The following is a 23,859-nucleotide window of genomic DNA, read 5'->3' as shown; positions in this document are numbered from 1 at the left end:
CTAAACATGTCTGCAACCCTTCAGCCCCTCCTTCTTCTGCATCTCAGCAAACTGTCACTGCCATCTACTTGCCTTCTCAAGCAAAAGCCTAGAATTCATTCTTGATTTTGTTCTTTCCCTCTTATCCACATTCAAACCATCAGTAACTTTCAGTTATTTCATATTGAAAGTACATGTTGAATAAACTCTAAGCTTTCCATCTCCATTGCCACTCTGTTAGCCCAGGCAGCACCATCTTTCACCTCAATATAATATGATTGTCCTAATTAAAAGAGGTCACCTCTTTCTTTTTTATCTTAGATACTTAAATGTTAACTACATAGTACTTGTTAAAAATTACAATTATATTTTTAGATTTTACAGATCAGAAAATCCCATCTACCTCAAAAACAAAAAGCAAACAAAAACTGGGGGAGAAAAGGAAAACAAACTTTGGGTAGTTTTTATATTTTATTTTATTTTTTAAAAATTTTATTTATTTTCTGGTGGTGTTGGGTCTTCGTTGCTGCACACGGGCTTTCTCTAGTTGAGGTGAGCATGGGCTACTCTTCATTGCAGTGCGTGGGCTTCTCACTGTGGTGGCTTCTCTTGTTGCGGAGCATGGGCTCTAGGCATGCAGGCTTCAGTAGTTGTGGCTCACAGGCTCAGTAGTTGTGGCTTGTGGGCTCTAGAGCACAGGCTCAGCAGTTGTGGCGCATGGGCTTAGTTGCTCCGTGGCAAGTGGCATCTTCCCGGACCAGGGCTCGAACCCGTGTCCCCTGCATTGGCAGGCAGATTCTTAATCACTGCACCACAGGGAAGCCCAGCTTTTATTTTTATTTGCCAAGTAAGAGCATTAAAAATTGTGATTATGATAATAGTAGTAATAACTTATTGAGCAATTACTATGTACCAGGAAGTATGCTAAACGCTTTTTATGGGTAATCGCTCTTTATTTCCACAAAAAATATTTGAGGCAGATATTATTAATAACCCTGATTTACATATGAGAAAACCAGGGATCAGAGAGACAAGTGACTTCTCTAAGTTCTCACTGTAGAAAAAAATCTATTTTCACAATCCTTAAATACTAGACACACACACAACAAGAAAAAAGGTAATCTTAAAGTTAAAATTTTTGGTTGGAGGCCTTCAAGATGGCAGGGGAGTAAGGTGTGGAGATCACCTTCCTCCCCACAAATACACCAGAAATACATCTACATGTGGAACAACCCCTAAAGAACACCTACTGAACGCTGGCAGAAGACCTCAGACCTCCCAAAAGGCAAGAAACTCCCCACATACCTGGGTAGGGCAAAAGAAAAAAGAATAAACAGAGACAAAAGAATAGGGATGGGACCCGCACCAGTGGGAGGGAGCTGTGTAGGAGGAAAGGTTTCCACACACTAGAAGCCCCTTCACTGGTGGGGGGGCAGTGAGGGTGAGAAGTTTCACAGCCATGGAGGAGAGTGCAGCAAGAGGGGGTGCGTAGGGCAAAGCAGAGAGATTCCCGCAGAGGATCGGTGCCGACCAGCACTCACCAGCCCAAGAGGCTTGTCTGCTCACCCGCTGGGGCGGGCAGGGGCTGGGAGCTGAGGCTCGGGCTTTGGAGGTCAGATCCCAGGGAGAGGACTGGGGTTGGCTGCATGAACACAGCCTGAAGGGGGCTAGTGTATTACAGCTAGCCGCAAGGGAGTCCGGGAAAAGGTCTGGAGCTGCCGAAGAGGCAAGGGACCATTATTTTGGGGTGCGGAGAAGGGGGGTTTCACAGCACCGCCTAAACGAGCTCCAGAGATGGGTGCGAGCCACGGCTATCAGCGCGGATCCCAGAGACGGGCATGAGACGCTAAGGCAGCTGCTGCAGCCACCAAGAAGCCTGTGTGCAAGCACAGGTCACTATCCACACCTCCCCTCCTGGGAGCCTGTGCAGCCCACCACTGCCAGGGTCTTGGGACCCAGGGACAACTTCCCCAGGAGATCACATGGCACGCCTCAGGCTGTTGCAACGTCACGCTGGCCTCTACCGCCGCAGGCTCGCCCCGCATTCCGTACCCCTCTCTCCCCCCGGCTTGCGTGAGCCAGAGCTCCCTAATCAGCTGCTACTTTAACCGCATCCTGTCTGGGCAGGGAACAGATACCCTCAGGCAACCTACATGCAGAGGTGGGGCCAAATCCAAAGCTGAACCCCGGGAGCTGTGCAAACAAAGAAGAGAAAGGGAAATTTCTCCCAGCAGCCTCAAGAGCAGTGGATTAAATCCCCATAATCAACTTGATGTACCCTGCATCTGTGGAATACCTGAATAGACCACAAATCATCCCAAATTGAGGAGGTGGACATTGGGAGCAAATGCAGACGTGGGGTTTGCTTTCTGCATCTAATTTGTTTCTGGTTTTATGTTAATCTTAGTTTAGTATTTAGAGTTTATTATCATTGGTAGATTTGTTTATTGATTTGGTTGCTCTCTTCCTCCTTTTTTTAGAATATATATAGGTATACTTTTTTTTTCCTTTTCCTCTTTTTGTGAGTTTATGTGTATGTTTCTTTGTGTGATTTTGTCTGTATAGCTTTGCTTTTACCATTTGTCCTAGGATTTTGTCTGTCCGTTTTGGGGGTTTTTTTAGTATAGTTTTTAGTGACTATTATCATTGGTGGATTTGTTTTTAGGCTTGGTTGCTCCCTTCTTTCTTTTTTTTAAAATTACATTTTAATTTTTAGTAATTGTTTTTTATTTTTTATTTTAATAATGTTATTTTCTTTTCTTTCTTCCTTTCCTTCTTCCTTTCTTCCTTTCTTTTTTCCTTTCTTTTTTTTCTCCCTTTTCTTCTGAGCTGTGTGGCTGACAGGGTCTTGGTGCTCTGGCCGGATGTCAGGCCTGTGCCTCTGAGTTGGCAGAGCCAAGTTCAGGACATTGGTTCACCAGAGACCTCCTGGCTCCACGTAACATCAAATGGTGAAAGCTCTCCCACACATATCCATCTCAGTGCTAAGACCCAGCTCCACTCAACAACCAGCAAGCTACAGTGCTGAACACCCTTTGCCAAACAACTACCAAGACAGGAACACAACCCCACCCATTAACAGAGAGGCTGCCTAAAATCATAATAAGGTCACAGACACCCCAAAACACACCATGAGATGCAGTGCTGCTGATCAGAAAGACAAGATCCAGCCTCATCCACCAGAACACAGGCACCAGTCTCCTCCACGAGGAAACCTACACAATCCATGGAATCAACCTTGGCCATTGGGGGCAGACACCGAAAACAATGGGAACTATGAACCTGTAGCCTGCAAAAAGGAGACCCCAAACACAATAAGTTAAGCAAAATGAGAAGACAGAGAAACACACAGCAGATGAAGGAACAAAGTAAAAACCCACCAGACCAAACAAATGAAGAGGAACTAGGCAGTCTACCTGAAAAAGAATGTAGAGTAATGATAGTAAAGATGATCCAAAATCTTGGAAATAGAATTGAGAAAATACAAGAAACGTTGAACAAGGACCTAGAAGAACTAAAGAGCAAACAAACAATGATGAACAACACAATAAATGAACTTAAAAATTCTCTAGAAGGAATCAAGAGCAGAATAACTGAGGCAGAAGAATGGATAAGTGGCCCAGAAGATAAAATAGTGGAAATAACTAATGCAGAGCAGAATAAAGAAAAAAGAATGAAAAGAATTGAGGACAGTCTCAGAGACCTCTGGGACAACATTAAATGCACCAACATTCGAATTATAGGGGTCCCAGAAGAACAGAAAAAGAAAAGGACTGATAAAAATATTTGAACAGATTATAGTTGAAAACTTCCCTAATATGGTAAAGGAAATACTTAAGTCCAGGAAGTGCAGAGAGTCCAATACAGGATAAATCCAAGGAGAAACATGCCAAGACACATACTAATCAAACGATCAAAAATTAAACACAAAGAAAAAATATTAAAAGCTGCAAGGGAAAAAAAACATACAAGGGAATGCCCATAAGGTTAACAGCTGATCTTTCAGCAGAAACTCTGCAAGCCAGAAGGCAGTGGCAGGACATATTTAAAGTGATGAAAGGGAAAAACCTACAACCAAGATTACTCTACCCAGCAAGGATCTCATTCAGATTCGATGGAGAAATTCAAACCTTTACAGAAAAGCAAAAGCTAAGAGAATTCAGCACCACCAAAACAGCTTGACAACAAATGCTAAAGGAACTTCTCTAGACAAGAAACGCAAGAGAAGGAAAAGACCTACAATAACAAACCCAAAACAATTAAGAAAATGGTAATAGGAACATACATAGTGATAATTACCTTAAATGTAAAAGTATTAAATGCTCCAAACAAAAGACAAAGACTGGCTGAATGGATACAAAAACAAGACTCATATATATGCAGTCTACAAGAGACCCACTTCAGACCTAGGGACACATACAGACTGAAAGTGAGGGTATGGAAAAAGATATTCCATGCATATGGAAATCAAAAGAAAGCTGGAGTAGCAATTCTCATATCAGACAAAATAGACTTTAAAATAAAGACTATTACAAGAGACAAAGGAGGACACTACATAATGATAAAGGAATCAATCCAAGAAGATGTAACAATTGTAAATATTTATGCATCCAACATAGGAGCACCTCAATACCTAAGGGAAATGCTAACAGCCATAAAAGGGGAAATCGATAATAACACAATCATAGTAGGGGACTTTAACACCACATTTTCACCAATGGACAGATCATCCTAAAAGAAAATAAATAAGGAAACACAAGCTTTAAATGATACATTAAACAAGATGAACTTAATTGATATCTATAGGACATTCCATCCAGAAACAATAGAATACACTTTCTTCTCAAGTGCTCATGGAACATCTCCAGGATAGATCATATCATGGGTCACACATCAAACCTTGGTAAATTTAAGAAAATTGAAATCATATCAAGTATCTTTTCCGACCACAATGCTATGAGACTAGATATCAATTACAGGGAAAAAAATCCGTAAAAAATATAAACACATGGAAACTAAACAATACACTACTTAATAACCAAGAAATCACTGAAGAAATCAAAGAGGAAACCAAAAAATACCTAGAAACAAATGACAATGAAAACACGATGACCCCAAAAGTATGGGATGCAGCAAAAGCAGTTCTAAGAGGGAAGTTTATAGCAATACAATCCTACCTCAAGAAACAAGAAACATCTCAAATAAACAACCTCACTTTACACCTAAAGCAACTAGAGAAAGAAGAACAAAATAAACCCCAAAGTTAGCAGAAGGAAAGAAATCATAAAGGTCAGATCAGAAATAATTGAAGAAGAAATGAAGGAAACAATAGCAAAGATCAATAAAATTAAAAGTTGGTTCTTTGAGAAGAAAGACAAAATTGATAAATCACTGGCCAAACTCATCAACAAATGAAGGCAGAAGACTCAAATCAACAGAATTAGAAATGAAAAAGGAGAAGTAATAACTGATACTGCAGAAATACAAAGGATCATAAGAGATTACTGCAAACAGCTATATGCCAATAAAGTGGACAACCTGGAAGAAATGGACACATTCTTAGAAAAGCACAACCTTCCAAGACTGAACCAAGAATAAATAGAAAATATGAATGGACCAATCACAAGCACTGAAATTGAGACTGTGATTAAAAATCGTCCAGCATACAAAAGCCCAGGACCAGATGGCTTCACAGGTGAATTCTATCAAACATTTAGAGAAGAGCTAACACCTATCCTTCTCAAACTCTTCCAAAATATAGCACAGGGAGGAACACTCCCAAACTCATTCTACAAGGCCACCATAACCCTGATACCAAAACCAGACAAAGATGTCACAAAGAAAGAAAACTATAGGCCAATATCACTGATGGACATAGATGAAAAAATGCTCAACAAAATACTAGTAAACAGAATCCAACAACAGATTAAAAGGATCATACACCATGATCAAGTGGGGTTTATCCTGGGAATGCAAGGATTCTTCAATATATGCTAATCAATCAATGTGATAAACCATATTAACAAATTGAAGGTGAAAAACCATATGATCATCTCAATAGATGAAGAAAAATCTTTTGACAAAATTCAACATCCATTTATGATAAAAACTCTGCAGAAAGTAGGCATAGAGGGAACTTTCCTCAACATAATAAAGGCCATATATGACAAACCCACAGCCAACATTGTTCTCAATGGTGAAAAACTGAAACCACTTCTGGTAAGTGGTTTCAACAAGACAAAGTTGCCCACTCTCACGACTATTATTCAACATAGTTTTGGAAGTTTTAGCCACAGCAATCAGAGAAGAAAAAGAAAGAAAAGGAATCCAAATAGGAAAAGAAGAAGTAAAGCTGTCACTGTTTGCAGATGACATGATACTGTACAGAGAATCCTAAAGATGCTACCAGAAAACTACAAGAGCTAATCATTGAATTTGTTAAAGTAGCAGGATACAAAATTAATGCACAGAAGTCTCTTGCACTCCTATCACTAATGATGAAAAATGTGAAAGAGAAATTAGGGAAACAGTGCCATTTACCATTGCAACAAAATGAATAAAATACCTAAGAATAAACCTACCTAAGGAGACAAAAGACCTCAATGCAGAAAATTATAAGACACTGATGAAAGAAATTAAAGATGATGCAAACAGATGGAGACATATACCATATTCTTGGATTGGAAGAGTCAACATTGTGAAAATGACTATACTACCCAAAGCAATCTACAGATTCAGTGCAACCCCTATCAAACTACCAATGGCATTTTTCACAGAACTAGAGCAAAAAATTTCACAATTTGTATGGAAACACAAAAGACCCCGAATAGCCAAAGCAATCTTGAGAAAGAAAAATGGAACTGGAGGAATCAGGCCCACTGACTTCAGACTATACTACATAGCTACAGTAATCAAGACAGTATGGTACTGGCACAAAAACAGAAATATAGATCAATGGAACAGGATAGAAAGCCCAGAGATAAACCCACACACATATGGTCACCTTATCTTTGATAAAGGAGGCAAGAATATACAATGGAGAAAAGACAGCTTCTTCAATAAGTGGTGTTGGGAAAACTGGACAGCTACATGTAAAAGAATGAAATTAGAACACTCCCTAACACCATACACAAAAATAAACTCAAAATGGATTAAAGACCAAAATGTAATGCCAGACACTATCAAACTCTTAGAGGAAAACATAGGCAGAACACTCTATGACATAAATCACAGCAAGATCCTTTTTGACCCACCTCCTAGAGAAATGGAAATAAAAACAAAAATAAATGGGACCTAATGAAACTTAAAAGCTTTTGCACAGGCAAAGGAAACCATAAACACGATGAAAAGATAACCCTCAGAATGGGAAAAAATATTTGCAAATGAAGCAACTGACAAAGGATTAACCTCCAAAATTTACAAGCAGCTCATGCAGCTCAATATCAAAAAAAACCAAACAACCCAATCCAAAAATGGGCAGAAGACCTAAATAGACATTTCTCCAAAGTAGATATACAGATTGCCAACAAACATATGAAAGAATGTTCAACACCACTAATCATTAGAGAAATGCAAATCAAAACTACAATGAGGTATCACCTCATACCAGTCAGAATGGCCATCATCCAAAAATCTACAAACAATAAATGCTGGAGAGAGTGTGGAGAAAAGGGAATCGTCTTGCAATGTTGGTGAGAATGTAAACTGATACAGCACTATGGAGAACAGTATGGAGGTTCCTTAAAAAACTAAAAATAGAACTACCATATGACCCAGCAATCCCACTACTGGGCATAGACCCTGAAAAAAAACCATAATTCAAAAAGAGTCATGTACCACAATGTTCATTGCAGCACTATTTACAATAGCCAGGATATGGAGGCAACCTAAATGCCCATCGACAGATGAATGGATGAAGAAGTTGTGGCACATATATACAATGGAATATTACTCAACCATAAAAAGAAACGAAATTGAGTTATTTGCAGTGAGGTGGATGGACCTAGAGTGTGTCATACAACGTGAAGTAAGTCAGAAAGAGAAAAACAAATACCGTATGCTAACATATATATATGGAATGTAAAAAAAAAAAAGGTACTGATAACTTAGTTGCAGGACAGGAATAAAGATGCAGACATAGAGAATGGACTTGAGGACAGGGGGAGGGGGAAGGGTAAGCTGGGACGAAGTGAGAGATTGGCATGGACTTATATATACTACCAAATGTAAAATAGATAGCTAGTGGGAAGCAGTTGCATAGCACAGTGAGGTCAGCTCTGTGCTTTATGACCACCTAGAAGGGTGGGATAGGGAGGGTGGGAGGGAGACAGAAGAGAATGGAGATACGGGGATATAAGTATATGTATATCTGATTCACTGTTATACCACAGAAACTAACACACCATTGTAAAGCAATTATACTCCAATAAAGATGTTAAAAAAATTAAAATTTTTAATAGTGTTAGCTTTATGAGAAATTACATTGCCCTTGTTTTTCACCTCTCTCCACAAACTAAGAAAAAGGTTACATTTGTCCACAGAGGGTGTCTGGAAGCTACTGATTTTACCTGTAACTCTGACACCATGATGCTAGTTAAGGTTGAAGGTCCACTTTAGAACATTTCACTGGTGATTCACTGATTAAAACATTACTTAGTTGGCTCACTAGCCCTTTATCAAACCAAACGGTTGGCAGCCAATGGTTGCCACTAATACATGTGGAGCTTGGTAGGTCGTTTCAGGATGTATTTGAAACTTCTCCAGGGAAGGAGCTTCCAAGGCTAGTTGAGGCATCTGCTTGCACAGTCACCACTTCCCTTTTAGGAAACGCGGTGCCCCAGGGAGTCTGGGCTTTACCGACACCCATTACTGGTACCAAGACCAAGCAGTGGGCACCAACAGCTTCTTTTTCTGCTGCCTGGACCCCAGTTCATGAATTTGCTCAGAAGTCAGAATTACACTGGCTATTTCTTTTTAGAATAAATCAGGAAGTAGAACTGTGGTACAGGATGGGGGATCAATACCCCCAACTGTTGGATGCCTCTCAGTTGACTAAATAAATGCCCCAGTAGGAAATAAACTCTATCTAATGATATTTCAAACGAATTCTAGGTTGTACCCATTTAACTGAATCCAGTCTATGTGGTTACCAAATAATATATATCACAAAAATGATATATTTTATTCTCTAAAACAGTAGATTTGTCGGTTCAAGTACTTCCACTGACTAAGACTAATGAACCAAAGGAGAGTTGGTGAAGACTGCCTTTGTTAAGCATCTATAGAGAACAGATGTCAGTCTCCTGGCCCAGTCGCTCAGTTAGAGCTAGAGGGTTATGAATGGATATCAGACGAGCCCCTGGCACATGTAAAGAAATGTCTGCAGGATGCTTTAGAGCAAAGGTTAGTGCAGTGTGGCACACGGGCCAGATCCAACCCACCATTTCTTTTCATATGGCTTATAAGCTAGGAATGGCTTGCATATTTCTAAATGCTTGGAAAATAAAAATATTTTGTGACAAGTGAAAATGATGTGAAATTCAAATTTCAGTGTCCACAAATAAAGTGTTAGTGGAATACAGCCATGTTCGTTAGTTTCCACATTATCTCTGGCTGCCTTCATGCCGCAACAGCAGAGTTGAGTCGTTGTGACAGAGACTGTCTGAACAGCAGAACATAAAATATTTACTATCTGACCCATCACAGAAAAAGCATGCTAACCCCTACATTCAACTGTTCTCAGAAATAACAAAAAAAATAGGTTACTTAAGTGTAAAACAAGGTTAATATTACTCATTGTACTGTAAATATGCCTCCAGGAAGGAAAGAAGAAATAGTTCAGGAGAAAAAAAAAAAAAGCCTCTGCCAGTCTTTTGAATTCAAAATCTATACCCATAGGTTTTTCAGTCCTTTCAACCATATAAATTGTGCTCAGTGTCCTATTTTAACAGGAATATAATTCCATCATTGGCATTGTGTATGTGTGTTTCCAAATAAAATTTCCACAAATGGTCCCATAGCAATGCATAGTTGAAATCCCCATATAATTCATAGGACCTAAATTGGTAAAGTGATGGGTAACACTGGTCACTGTAATTAAGTTTACACTGGCAAGGCCATATAGCAGAAGTCAGATTCTCTGAAGGCCTTCACTCCCATTCTCATTGAAGTAGTTGCTGAATATGGAAGCCAGCTTACAGATTTTGTTTTTCAACCTAGGTTAGTTTCAAGATGAAAACGAAAAAAATGTCTATAGCTTTGGATAGGACAAAAAGTATAGCATGAGTGTTTAATAATCGGCAAATACATCACCATAATTTGTCATAAGACACTCTTTGAACTAAAATGTTCTTTATTTAAAGAACAATAAAGAAGTGAATTATCTCCCCATCTAATTCCCACTTGGACTAGAAGCATCCCACCATTAAACAGAGCTACCTTGTGTTTTACTCATTAACCTGAGTAAACATGAATTGTGTTGCCTGAATAAGTTGTGGTGAGGAGACCTTAGAGAAGAACATAATCACTCTTCAGCTGTAGAGATTCTGCAAATCAGAAGCTGTAGCTGTTAAACCAGGGAGGGGAGGAAGGGGGGGATAAATGGGAAGAAATGATGTTTCCAATAGAAAGAGAGTGTACCTGATCATGACCTTTTGTTTCCCAAATTGAGCTCCACAGAGAATTATTTGCCACAAGGTATTAAAAGGTTTTCCACAAAACTGATTTAATTTTGAAATAAGTTTGAAAAATATCAGAGTACCAAGATTTCAATATTGTTGCACATTTCAGAGCCTTTATTATGCTAATAAGCATTGTGAATCTCCAAGGGCAGGATGTAAGTTTCCTAAATTTGTTTGAGTAGATTCTCCTAAACATGTATCAGGAAGCATGCAAATCAGAAGCACTAGCTCCGTCTTTGATGTCTGTTTTCTTGGCCATCTAGTCTGTTTCTCCCAGATTCCTCCAAATCCCTTGGGATAGGGGAAATTAAAACCCTTCCAAGTTAAAAGTGTTTGTTGCTATAAACTAGTGGATCTGAGATTATTTATGACAAACACCTTAACTAAATATTAGACCGTCCAAGATAACATAATGGTTTTAAGAAGCCGATTTTGGGGCTTCCCCGGTGGCGCAGTGGTTAAGAATCCGCCTGCCAATTTAGGGGACACGGGTTCAAGCCTTGGCCCGAAAAGATCCCACATGCTGCGAAGCAACTAAGCCCGTGCGCCACAACTACTGAGCCTGTGCTCTAGAACCTGCGAGCCACAACTACTGAAGCCCGCGCTCCTAGAGCTCGTGCTCTGCAACAAGAGAAGCCCGTGCACCACAATGAAGAGTAACCCCTCTCTGCAACTAGAGAAAGCCCGCGCGTAGCAACAGAGACCCGACGCAGCCAAAAATGAATAAATAAAACAAATAATTTTTTTAAAAAAGCGTCAATTCTTACTAGGGAAATTTTCATTTTACTTTCCCAATCGTTTTAACACAAAATAGTAAATAATATCAGACAACATAACTCAAGTTTGAGAGGGGAAAGTCTGAAATTGATTTGCCTACCCCACTGAGTACAAATATGCAATGCATGGACATTAAAATAACAAAGAAGAGTCTTAGAGTCCTTCCGTGGCTGGAATCAATTCAGTAACCTCCCATTTCTTTTGGATTGCAAATCTGTGGCCAATTTTTTTGGCCCAACTTTTTTGAAGGCCCCAGTGCCTCCCTCAGCAAAGAAGATGTAGGAAAACTGGAAGCGATCACATATCCTAGGAGACAAGTGTTGCCAAATGAAAGTGGAACATTGGGTTTTCAGCAAGTCTGAAGAACAATGCAATAATTGAGCTCTCTTTGCAAACACAGGGCATTGATGTACTCTTTGTAGAGGCATTTTAACCTAAGGCCAACCGTTCTTAGCTACAGCACTCCAGAAGAAGGTTGTCTCTTGGTTTAACTAAACCAACTCTATCACCTCTACATTCTTTGTATACGCTTGGAAACACATACTACTTATAATGATTGCAAGATCCTCTTCTGTTGCCCAGACTGTGAATTATAACCAAGTCCACTTTTTCCCATACTAAAGAATTTCTTTCTCTAAATCAGCCTGAAATCCTCAATGATTGGCCTTTAAAAATGTTAATTTTTTAATCAAACAAGCAAAAGAAAAAAATACCCCAAACAAAACAAAAAGCACTGCATTCAGAGAGAGGAAATAAAGCAGATATAATGAATAAGCTATAAACATTAAAAACAAATATTACCTGTACTTCTTTTCTTTCAGAAAACTTAGGATGCTTTTCTGTATCCTTATTTCTCATAGTATCCACATGATAGTTGGGTCTGGGGCACAACTGTCACTGTGTCTGTTGATCGAATGGGATTACTTAATCTGCTTTGGGCTTAAATCAGAAAAAGTAAGTTTATCGATTTTTCAGCCCAATGAGTTCTTGATTTTGCCTTAAATGAAAATACAATCACCCCAGGGGGGATCACAGAAAAAACATGTGATTATGTTTCTGTGAAGTTAATAATTTGGCTTCTTTTCAGAGGACTTATATAGGTTTTCACAGAATCCATACAATCTGCCATCTGGCAATTCAGCTCTGTTGATAGAAGTGTGAATAGGTCATGTTAACTATGGCATCTACACAGTTGCATGTAATCGATTTTGTTACTTTTAGAAGTTGAAATACTTCAAAGAGTTCATGCTCAGAGACTCTGACACTGGTAAATGATATTATTATTAGCATTAATTGGGTGGTTACTTTATATGAGACACCTTGCTAAGTGTTTTATCTGCGTTATTTTATTCTGTCCTCACAATGACCCAGTGAAGTATGCCCAATTAACTTGTATTTTATATATGAAGAAACTGAGCTTACAGAGGTTTGATAACTTGTACAATAGAAGAGTTTGTTTGTTTTTCAAATTAATTCACTAGTAATTATTCAGATTTGGGGACTTTTTTCTATTGTATTTCAAATCCCTTTAGAACACTTTATAATCAGTCAAGTTGACTCTAGTGTTTGATGGTTGATCAGGCTATATCCCCTTTGCTTTTTCTCATAGAAATACACAGATTGCTAGTCTGTGGCACAGCTGAGATTTGAAACTGTGTATGGGTTTCCACTACCAGAGCACTGGCCTGTTATGTCAGATGGTCTCCCACTACTAAACCACAAAACATAATTAGGTGGAAGACATTGTGCAGGGTGGTTCCTCAAAAAAATTGAAGAATCCTCATAGGATCCAGCAATTCTGCTTCTAAGGATGTACCAGTTGAAAACAGGGACTTGAACAGATACTTGTACACCCGTGTTCACAGCAGCATTATTTATGGTAGTCAAAAGGTAGAAACAACCTAATGTTCACTGATGAATGAAAGAATAAACAAAATGTGGTATCTGCATACAGTAGAGTATTATACAGCCTTAAAAAGGAATGAAATTCTGATACATGCTACAGTATGGATGAACCTTGATAACTGAAATAAACCAGACACAAAAGGACAAATATTACATGATTCCACTTATATAAGGTACCTAGAATAGTTAACATCATAGAGACAGAGTAGAATGGTGGTTGTCAGGGGCTGCGGGGAAGAGGGAAATGGGGAGTTACCGTTTAATGGGCACAAAATTTCAGTTTGGGAAGCTTAGAAGGTTCTATGGTGCTGGTGATGGTTGTCCCCAAATGTGAATATACTCAATGCCACTGAACTGTACACTTAAAAATCGTTAAAATGGGGCTTCCCTGGTGGCGCAGTGGTTGAGAGTCTGCCTGCCGATGCAGGGGACGCGGGTTCGTGCCCCGGTCCGGGAAGATCCCACATGCCGCGGAGCGGCTGGGCCCGTGAGCCCATGGCCGCTGAACCTGCGCGTCCGGAGCCTGTGCTCCGCAACGGGAGAGGCCACACCAGTGAGAGGCCCGCGTACCACAAAAAAAAGAAAAAAAAATTGTTAAAATGGTACACTTTATTATGTATTTTACCACAATAAAAAATGTAAATAGGACTTGGGTTTGCCCTAAGCCACAAAAGAAAACAATAGTATCATGTGAGGTCTACTTTGTAAAAAAATCACTTAACAGTAGTTAAATAAGCAAGACTTCTGCTCTTCCACAGCAGCTGTAAAGCTTATACTTTGTTTTCACTAAATAAAGATCAACGTAAGTAACTAACAGAATGATCTCAAGATCAGTATCAGATGGAACAGCATGAAACACAAAGTGTCAGGATGAGTTCCAGGAAGAACAGCTTATCTCAAGGGACATCCACTGACATCTTATTCCATAATTACCTTCAAAGTGAACCAAAACATTTTTTCCATGAGAAAGAAATCTTGAAATATTACTTGGGAAAATGGGTACACGTTTTCTCCTCAAATCTATATATTGGGAATAGTAAACACTTTGAAGGAAATATTAGATACTTTTCCATCACATTTTGGGATTCTTTTCAGCAATATATTAAAAAGAATTAAACTGGTTCATTTAAGAGCCCTAGATTCTGGCCCCATTTGATTATTTATATAAAAATAGATCAAAAATGATATAGGCATTAATGTTCTTGGATTAGTCAGTGCTTTTTGTTGTTGTTTATTTGTCAGAAGCCTCATAGCAATCAAATAAAGTTTTACTTTGTGCTCAATCCAGACCTATGAAAGGAGCCAAATCACCCTTATAGGATTTACTGATTTTAAAAAAGTAAATAACCAGAATTTCATACTTTTCCTCCCCCAAACTCAATGATCTTGTAAACAAGTTAATACGGCAATTAAATGCAATTCCTTTCAGTATTTCCCTGGTGGCGCAGTGGTTGGGAGTCTGTCTGTCTGGGGTATGAGCCCTGATCCGGGAAGATCCCACATGCCTTGAAGCAACTAAGCCCGTGCGCCACAGTTACTGAGCCTGCACTCTAGAGACTGCAAACCACAACTACTGAGCCCATGTGCCACAACTACTGAAGCCCGCGCGCCTGGAGCCCATGCTCCAAAACAAGAGAAGCCACTGCAATGAGAAGCCCGTGCACCACAACGAAGAGTAGCCCCCACTCACCACAACTAGAGAAAGCCCGCGTGCAGCAACGAAGACCCAACACAGCCACAGATAAATAAATAGATAAATAAATTTATTTTAAAAAATCCCTTTCATAATATACAAACTCATCCTCATCGGAATGTGAAGACATAGGCAACTGGTCATTTCCGACTTTGTCATTATTTGGACTTTTTCCTGTGCTTGAACTGTTCTTCTGTTATTACATGAGTGGCTTCCTCACCTTTTTCAGGCTTTACCTCAGATGTCACTTCATCAGAAAGGCCAACCCTGGCCACACCCTAACTGAAGTGGTCTCACCATCACCCTGTCACTCTCCATAAGATCACTCAGAGTCATTTCCTTGGTGGCACTTTAACACTATCTGAAGTTATCTGGTTTATGTATTTGTGAACTAGTTTATTGTTTGCCTCCCACGATTGGAATACGAGCTCCACAAGGGCAGGGGAAGGGCCACCTTCTCTCCTACTCTGTTCCTCACATCTAGCAGAGGGACATCTAGCAGAGTGATGGGGCTCATAGTAGGCAGATTTGCCTTTCTACTTCTGCCTTGCAACTGTGTTTGTGAATGGACTCAGAGCTTCACCCCTGGGAAGTGCGGACATACTGTTATGCTCAGTTCTTCTCTCTAAGGGTGCTGCTGTAGGCTCATCTCATTGGCCTGGGGGGCAGAACAACAAAAAGTGGTGACTTAGAGGGTGTTAAGAAAGATCTGCTTGCTCCTTAAGCCTAACTTCACTCCAACCTAGTTTTCTCAGAGCCCCTTGAAGGCACTTATAAAGTGGTACCTTATTTCCCATTTGCCATAATCCCTTGGGGCAGTTGCTTTCTTGGGCACTCCATGAGACCAAGGGCTGGCTGGATTAAAGATTTAGACATCTCTGTATTTTCTCATTATCATGTTACCCTAATACCTTAAAACAGTACATACCCCTAGCAAGTAACAAGCACAAAGCTGGCCTCTCTTACCCGCTCTGTTCTCTGAAGGCCAGCCTCATGCACATTAGTTTTGAATCTGTAGGGAGCACAGTGAACCAAACAAATGAAATCCAAGCCTTTTTGCCTTCCCATTTTAGAGATGGAAAAATCAAGTAACATCCCTGGCCTCTAGATCCTTGACTTTGCAACTTGATAAAGCAAAGCAAGGCAACAGATATGAGTGGGAAAATGTTTTCTTAAGACCATTTTCAAACTATATAATTTCAGGGCTCCTATGAAAATATTTTGTATAGGTAGTCATGATGCACCTCTAAACTGATAGTGAATAGCTGGCAACAAGGCATCTTGATCGGTTAGACATTTGTTTTTTAAAGGGTCCAACCAAAGACTCAAATTAAGATTGCAGCAGACCTCTGTTTGTCTCCCAGCCATGGCAAATAGCTAATTGTCCCCTTCTTTTGTAACAAAACACAACTCCTTGTATTTAGAAGGTGTGTGGCCATGCAAGATAACTAACTAAATTTCCCAGTCTCCTTTGTAATGAAGCATGTGCATGTGAGTGAAAGTGACAAGCAAGAGGCAGATCATATCCTTAAAAGAAGTGGACTCAGTCTTCCCACTCTTCCCCTTCCCACTGGCTGGAATGTGGATGTGGTGGTGAGCCATCCTGAGGCATGAGGGTGACAATAACACTCTAGGGCTGGGAAGGGAAGGAAAGAAGCCGGCTTGACAGAGCCAGAGTCCCTAACCCTTCGCAGCCACATCTCACCTGAATTACTTATGCCTAGATTGTCATGTGAGAAAGAAAAACACTACCATCTTCTTTGTGCCACTGTTATTTGTAGTTTCTGTTTGAGCAAACTTTCCTTGATGATTCAGATGCTGCTTCATCATTTTTGCAAAGTGCCTTTAGGATCTCAAACTGATAAACTTTTGGAGTTCAAAAAGACCTTCAAGGTTATTACCCTCTCCTCTCAACTTGACTGATGAGGAAATTGAAGGTAAATAAACTTCTTGAGCACACAGGTAGCTGGTAATAGGACTAGTGTTCAGATCTCCTGGATTTCAGTTCATTGTTCTTTTTCTCTGTGGTCCATTTAGCAGAACTCCCTGGAAATGACTCTGAGGGCTGCCTCTGGGGTGCCTGGATAACTTACTAGCTAGGACCCAGGGCCACCTTTTTTCCCAGGCAACCTATAAACAGTATATGCCTGCAAGGCTGCTGTAAAGTTTCCATTTTCTCCAATAAAACTGATCCTTTTTCCTATGACCTAGCATTGTGGAATTTGGCTAGGACCCAGGAACACATGCTAATCAGAAGCTCAGAAGGCACCAGCTTGCTTGCCTGACTCCACTCTATAATATTATGAGCATCAATTATCATTCACATGCAACTTGATAATATAAGAATTTTTCTATAACAACTAGCAATAGGGGTAACTTCAACTGTCAAGGGAGCAGCACAGAGAACAAATAAATCATTTTGTTTCAAGGTCTTCTATCCACCAGATGACAACCCATAGCTCCCTTTGGACAAAGGGCATTGGTAGAGTTGTGATTAAGAAAGCTGTATGATATCACTTATATGCAGAATCTAAAAAGAAATTATACAAATGCACTTATTTACAAAACAGAAACAGACTCATAGATGTAGAGAAAGAACTTATGGTTACCAGGGGGAAAGGGATAGTTAGGGAGTGTGGAATTGACATGTACACACTGCTATATTTAAAATGGATAACCAACAAGGATCTACTGTATAACACAGGGGACTCTGCTCAATATTCTGTAACAACTTAAATGGGGAAAGAATTTGGAAAAGAATAGCTACATGTATATGTATAACTGAATCACTTTGCTGTACACCTGAAACTATCACAACACTGTTAATCAACTATACTCCAATATAAAATAAAAAGTTAAAAAAATCTAATATATCACTTTTCTAATTAAAAAAAAAAAAAAGGTCCCATGGAAAGTGGAAGGTAAAAATTCAGCTCTTAGCATACCAGGTCCTCAGGCTTACCCTTGCAGTTCTTTTTTTTTTTTTTTTTAAGGTCTTACATGACAGTTTACTTATGAAACAAGGAGCTTATATTTGAATTTTGCATACTCTATGTTTATATACAATTATCGCATGTTTCTCACCATCATCATTTTCATCAAACACCGGTGGTTTGCTTGAAGTGTTGGCTCCCATGGTCAAGTCTGCCCAGACCTGGATCCTCCAGTTACATTATCCCAGCAGAAACATTCAGCTTCACTCAAAAGAGGACCGGAAACCTTAGCTAGATATCTAGGAAAGAAAAAGAAATGGTATCCTTATGATATGGTGTACTCTAGGTACCCTGATTATAGACGATGGCTGAAAATTAACCTCATCTATGCCCCTGCAGTGGATTTTTTTTGTTCTTGAAAATAATAATTTCAGAGAAGACAGAGGACATCAAGCATCTGGGAGTACCCACTACATGGCCTCATCAGAAGTGGACCTGAACTTACAAAAAAGGAGGAAAGCAAAATATTTTTCTAAGTGTGAAGGCAAGTTTAAAATGAGGTCAGCAATACTTTATTTAACCACTATAAACTAAAAAATATTTTATTGTGATTCTCCATGTATTTGAGAAAATATGTTAATTTTAAACATTTTTTTTGGGGGGGGGCTTCCCTGGTGGCGCAGTGGTTGGGAGTCCGCCTGCCGATACGGGGGGCGCGGGTTCGTGCCCCGGTCTGGGAGGATCCCACGTGCCGCGGAGCGGCTGGGCCCGTGAGCCATGGCTGCTGGGCCTGCGCGTCCGGAGCCTGTGCTCTGCAACGGGAGAGGCCACAGCAGTGAGAGGCCCGCGTACCGCAAAAAAAAAAAAAAAAAAAAACAAAAAAAAACACATTTTTTTGATGTGTGATCAACAACTTATTTTTTTAGTCACAAAAAGACATACCCCTCTTTCCTCCTACCCTGGAAGTTACTACAACATGAAAGGAACAAGTTCTGAGTTTGGGCTTGATCAGACCAGCAAGTCACTGAGTTTCATGGAACACATTACTTTTTTTCCTTTCCCTGAACTTGAAGATCATAACGGTCCTTACCTCAATGACAAATTAAATGTGATTTCATGAGATAATACGCAAAGTCTTTTCACAGAAGTGCTTGATAATTGCAGGCCACTAGGGAGCCCAAACTGAACAACATATGTGAGAGCTAAAAAGCCCTGAAAGTTGTGTATTTATGGCTTTGTTCATTTTTAAACATAAATAACTTTACTTTCTTGTAAACTGGTAAGGAGAGGCAGCATCCAGAGTTCTAGTTCTAAAACTGACACTGATAAGGCTTTGGCTCAATGACCTAATCTCTCATCTCTTAAATGGGAGAAACAGCAGTGCCTTCTGTAGGAATAACAAGCTCAGATGCCTACAAGAGCCAGAGGGAAATGCAAGTAATTGAGCTGGACCTGGTGGAAGACATTACTGCCTGCTGGCGACACTGGTGACCTAGTGAATCCAGGCTCCATCTAAAAGATGTCACTGCTCTTGGATCGAAAAGATTGTTGATAAGTGGAAACATGGGCCCAGGGGCCAGATCTTCAGATTTACCCAAAAAAGGATAAAGATCCAGATGTTATATAAAACTATATTTAAAAGTTCATTTTATGTAAAACAACTATACTCCAATAAAAATTAATTTAAAAGTTCATTTTAGCTATATGGCTTGAGCAAATCTCATGTACAGGACAAATACAGCTCATGGCATATAGTTAATGAGACAATCTGTGAGGCAGCTAGCACCACTCCTGGCACATAATTTGCAAAAAATTAATATTAGCTATTGCTATTTTATTAGTAGTGGGTATTTCCTTATCACCTATTATTTTCTTTTAAATTTGACACCTGTTGATTTCCTCTTGGGAGTTTTTGCATGTGAAGGAAATACAGATCAGAGTCAGAATTGAAAAAAGTATCCCACGTGAACCTGGGCTAAGGATGAGTTATTGAAAAGGAACTAGAGGAGCCCCGGAGCAAATCTATAAGAAAAGCTCCTTTTCCTATTAGGGGAAATGTAAGTAAAGCCTTCATTTGGAAGGCAGACTCATTAAGGAAATGTGGCTTGTCATACTGAAAGCCAACTGCTGGCAAAGTGCCTTCTGGACTTTAAAAAGAATAATTAAATGGAGAGCAAAGACAGAGTCAGCAATTAGGAAGCAAGTGATTAATGGTATGGGGGAGGGGAGAGAGGGGCAGGAGGTAACAGGTGCCTGGAGGAAGCTCAGAGGGGATGATGGAGATCAGGAAGATAGAAAGAATTCAACTGTATCTCTGGGCTAAAAACAAAGGGTTTTTAATCCCAGTGGGAAAGAGGATGGGGAAGAAGCAGGTGGGATGCCCTTAGTGTTTCCTTATGGGCTAGGGAGAAGCAAATGGGGTGCCCTGTGTGTTGCATTACTGCATTTAGAGTCCTGAATAAGTGGGAAATGGTGTCAGGGCTGAGCCACAGATGACATTAGAGAGGCTCAGTCCTAAAGAGAACATCAATTTGAAGGAGCTGCAGTTGTTAATACTACCAACTGGAGCTATGTTCTCTTTAATTTTGTGCGTAAAACCTCAGTACATGTAGTTGTCACACCACACCCCAATCCTGTCATTCTTAGATTTTTCTTCACACCTCAGGCTTTTCTCAAGTAGCCCATCTTCCTGCAACACAAGAGGTACCGAGCACTGACCTTGCAAGTTGTCAAGTCAGAAAGAGAAAGAGGAATATGATCACAATTTGCCATATTTCTGAGTTGCATTCTGATGTGCAGACAATTTTGTTTACCAAAGATCCAGTGATTTTTTTTTAAGCGGGAAGAAAATATGTAAACAGGGAACAAATTTTGTGTATGTTTGGGGGATGAGCTGGAGGCTTGGACTATTAGGTGGTGGTTTCTCCACTGCACTTAATACTCTCAATCCAGTCTAGAATGGTCTTTATCTTTTTCTCCCTTTGTGGATAACCAAATTGGTAACTTTCCCTCATATCCAGAAAGAAATCAACGTTTTTCTGGCAGGCAAGTGGAGACACATCTTTTCCATTCCACTGAATAGGGCCCAGAAGAGCTATAGGCCTCTTTCCTGACCTGACGGTAACGCTACAGTGTTACATAACCACTTTTTGAGATGTCAAGCAGACAGTCACCACCCATGGAAATGAACATCCTAAACAGAAAATATAAGAGAAACAGCAATGTGTCTTACAGGAACACAAGGAGTTTCCAGATTCTACCTTGACCTGGCCACTTATCAGACTATTAACTGCAGATGACATTTGACCTCTGGCCTATACTTTTGGGGAAAGTCAACAGGCGAGCTGCTCCAAGCAGCTAAGGCTCCCTAGGTAAAGAGGTGTCTTCTTCAGGAAGAACCTATGTTGTGATGCAAGAAAGTTGTAACTTCTGACAGAATTGTCTAGTTTTATTGTCACAGCATATGCATAGACATAATTTATTTTGTTTGCATTTGAAAAACAGAACAACTTAAGCTGAGACAAATGTAGAAATGTGAGAAAGAAAGAAAATATCCTGAAAAAGACCCAAGTTACAACCACTTGCAGTTAAGTATTATTTATATTTCATCAACTTTTGCTTCCTCATTTTTATATATTAAAACTGTAGGTAAATAGTTTTTCCACCTCAATCCTCATGCCAAATTAATTCCCCTTTCATACTTCCCCAAAACAGCCACAATTGTGAATCTGGTATACATTTTACAGTCCACTTTCTACGATTTTACACACACGACATGTCTTTTAAAGTAAGTCTCCTAAATGACAACATATAGTAGGTATATTTTGCATCTTACTGTAATCATTACCATTATACTTGTGCGATCTAGCCACGCTGATCTCTACAGCTCTGATTTCTGCTTTTTAAGCGCTGCATAGCAGTCCATCGTGTGACTCCTCCTCACTGTGTGTAAAAACGTTAAAACCCTTCAGCTTAGGGGGGAAAAATCCTGGTGGAGATGAAGCCAACCATCAAAGGCAGTGTTGGCTTGTTTTGAGACTGGGTAAGAGAAACAAGCAGAAATACCTCCCGTACTTATCTCCACCCAGCAAATATTTATTGAAGTCTGTCCGCATCTGGACCCGAGCCAGAGGCTGGGGGACAAAGTAGGGTACAAAATAGCTAAGAAGCTAGGAGTGGTCCCAGCCCTGTCAGCTTGTGGTGGGTCATCCTGCCTGCCTGCCTGTCTGCCTTTATATTTCTCTTCCGTTTTAACTTCCTAGGTTCCCAACAGTGCCCTTAGTATGCAGGTTTACTTAAAAGGAAAAAAATCTAGACCATCACTCACCTAGATCTCGGCTCTCGCTTCACGCCTTCCGAGAAGCTCAGACTGGTGCTTCCACCCGGGGAGCAGGAGCTAAAAGATCAACTCCGAGAAACGAGGAACAAGCAGGGAAAGGCACCTACCTGCCTGGGCGTTCCAGCGGGCGGGGCAGGCTGGCACCTGCAGCTACTGAGGGGTCCGAGCGCAGGCAGAGGTCGCAGCTCCTCCGGGAGGGGTGGTTCCGGGGCCGGGGAACAGCCGGCCGGCGGGCGGTCCCGGGCGCCGTGCTCCGCGCTCCGCGGGATCGGCCGGACAGTCTCCAGGGCTCCGAGCTCCGCTAGGGCGAGGGCGAGGCGGGAGGGCGGCGCTGCGAGCTGGCGGCGGGTCCCGCGGCGCATTGGCAGGATCCGGAGACGCAGAGCGCGACCCAACTTCCCCGACCGAGACCAGGTTCCCCTGAAGTGACCCCCTTCCCCGCCTCTCCCCCCCCCATCTCCCACTCAAGATACCCAGGCAGCGCCGCTGAGGATGGTGGATATGGAGGTGGCGGATAGGGGCCTGCAGATCTCAGATGGGGAGAGGCACGATTTCCTTTAAGACTTCCTAGGGGTGTTAGGAAGATCCAAGAGAGGGTTGAGAATTTTATAGATCCCGACATGAAGGATCATGTAACGATTACGGTTTTGCAGATTTCCTCGTTTTACAGCTGCGGAAATTGAGACACAGAGAAGAAAAATACTTGTCCAGTGTAACAATTAATGGAGAGAACCTCTTCTAGACCCGTGTCTCCTGGCTCCCAGCCCGCATTGTTAACATCAATCCCACTGGAAGTTTCTTTGTTCTCTCCCGTGGCAGCTCCCTGTACTTCCCCTTTGTAATAATCAACACGATTGAAATAACTTCTTACTGTTTTCTCTCTAAACTCTAGAGTCACACACACTTAGGCCATCAGAGAATTGGCACATAGGTTTCTTACTGAAATTGCCAGGGTGTGAGATGGTGGGCAGTGGTGAGGCGCGGGTGAGGGGGGAGACACCGGAGGGTGTAGGTCTAGTCTGGGAGTGATGTGGGAACAGATTCTATTCAATCCAGCGTTTCGCTGCAATGTGGAAATACCAGCTCTGCGTTGCCAAATATTCAGATTTTAAAAGAGAAGCGAGACACAAGAACTTCTGTGAAATCTCACATCATTTATAAACATTGGCAAGTTTTAAAAATGTTAAAAACTGTGTTGGTCCAACAAAATGTGTCTGTGGCTGAAACTTACTTTTCAGACTCCCACTTTTTGATCTATCTAGATGTAAACTTGCACAGAGTGCAAGAACAACCTTGGCTTTGGTCACCTTGTTTAGTACTAGCTCATACAATGGTGTCTAATGCATCTTAAATATCTGCTGAAATTGTTGAAGCTGTTGGTGGTCACCTTATAGTCAAGAGCCCCATAATTTACTCAAATATGTCAGAGTAATTATCTTGTTTTATTATCACTTAGCCCCTTTCGTCTTCTTTCTATTACCTCAGCCATGGGCTACATTCTATCCTAGTAATGTTCAAGGTTGGAATAACCTTGAACTTCAACTGGCCCACTCT

General features: G+C 40.7%; 1 protein-coding gene across 3 annotated transcripts in view; it reads right to left on the bottom strand.

Moving 5' to 3' along the window:
- The window catches only part of STK32A (serine/threonine kinase 32A), a 130,959-nt gene extending 108,013 nt beyond the window's left edge, over positions 1–22,946 (bottom strand). For 2 of the 3 annotated variants that reach the window (XM_059063017.2, XM_067031876.1), the window contains exons 1-2: positions 22,294–22,946; positions 18,118–18,265 (exon numbers count right to left, since the gene is read on the bottom strand). In XM_059063017.2, the coding sequence (XP_058919000.2) occupies positions 18,118–18,169 (52 nt within the window). In that variant the 5' untranslated portion in view covers positions 18,170–18,265; positions 22,294–22,946. The remainder of the gene's footprint in view (positions 1–18,117; positions 18,266–22,293) is intronic. The other variant, XM_067031875.1, reaches the window with a different exon arrangement.
- Between the last annotated feature and the right edge of the window lie 913 nt (positions 22,947–23,859).

Source organism: Kogia breviceps, chromosome 4, assembly GCF_026419965.1.
Source record: "Kogia breviceps isolate mKogBre1 chromosome 4, mKogBre1 haplotype 1, whole genome shotgun sequence".
NCBI classification, from domain to species: Eukaryota; Metazoa; Chordata; class Mammalia; order Artiodactyla; family Physeteridae; genus Kogia; species Kogia breviceps.
This window is presented reverse-complemented; position numbering and strand designations above follow the sequence as displayed.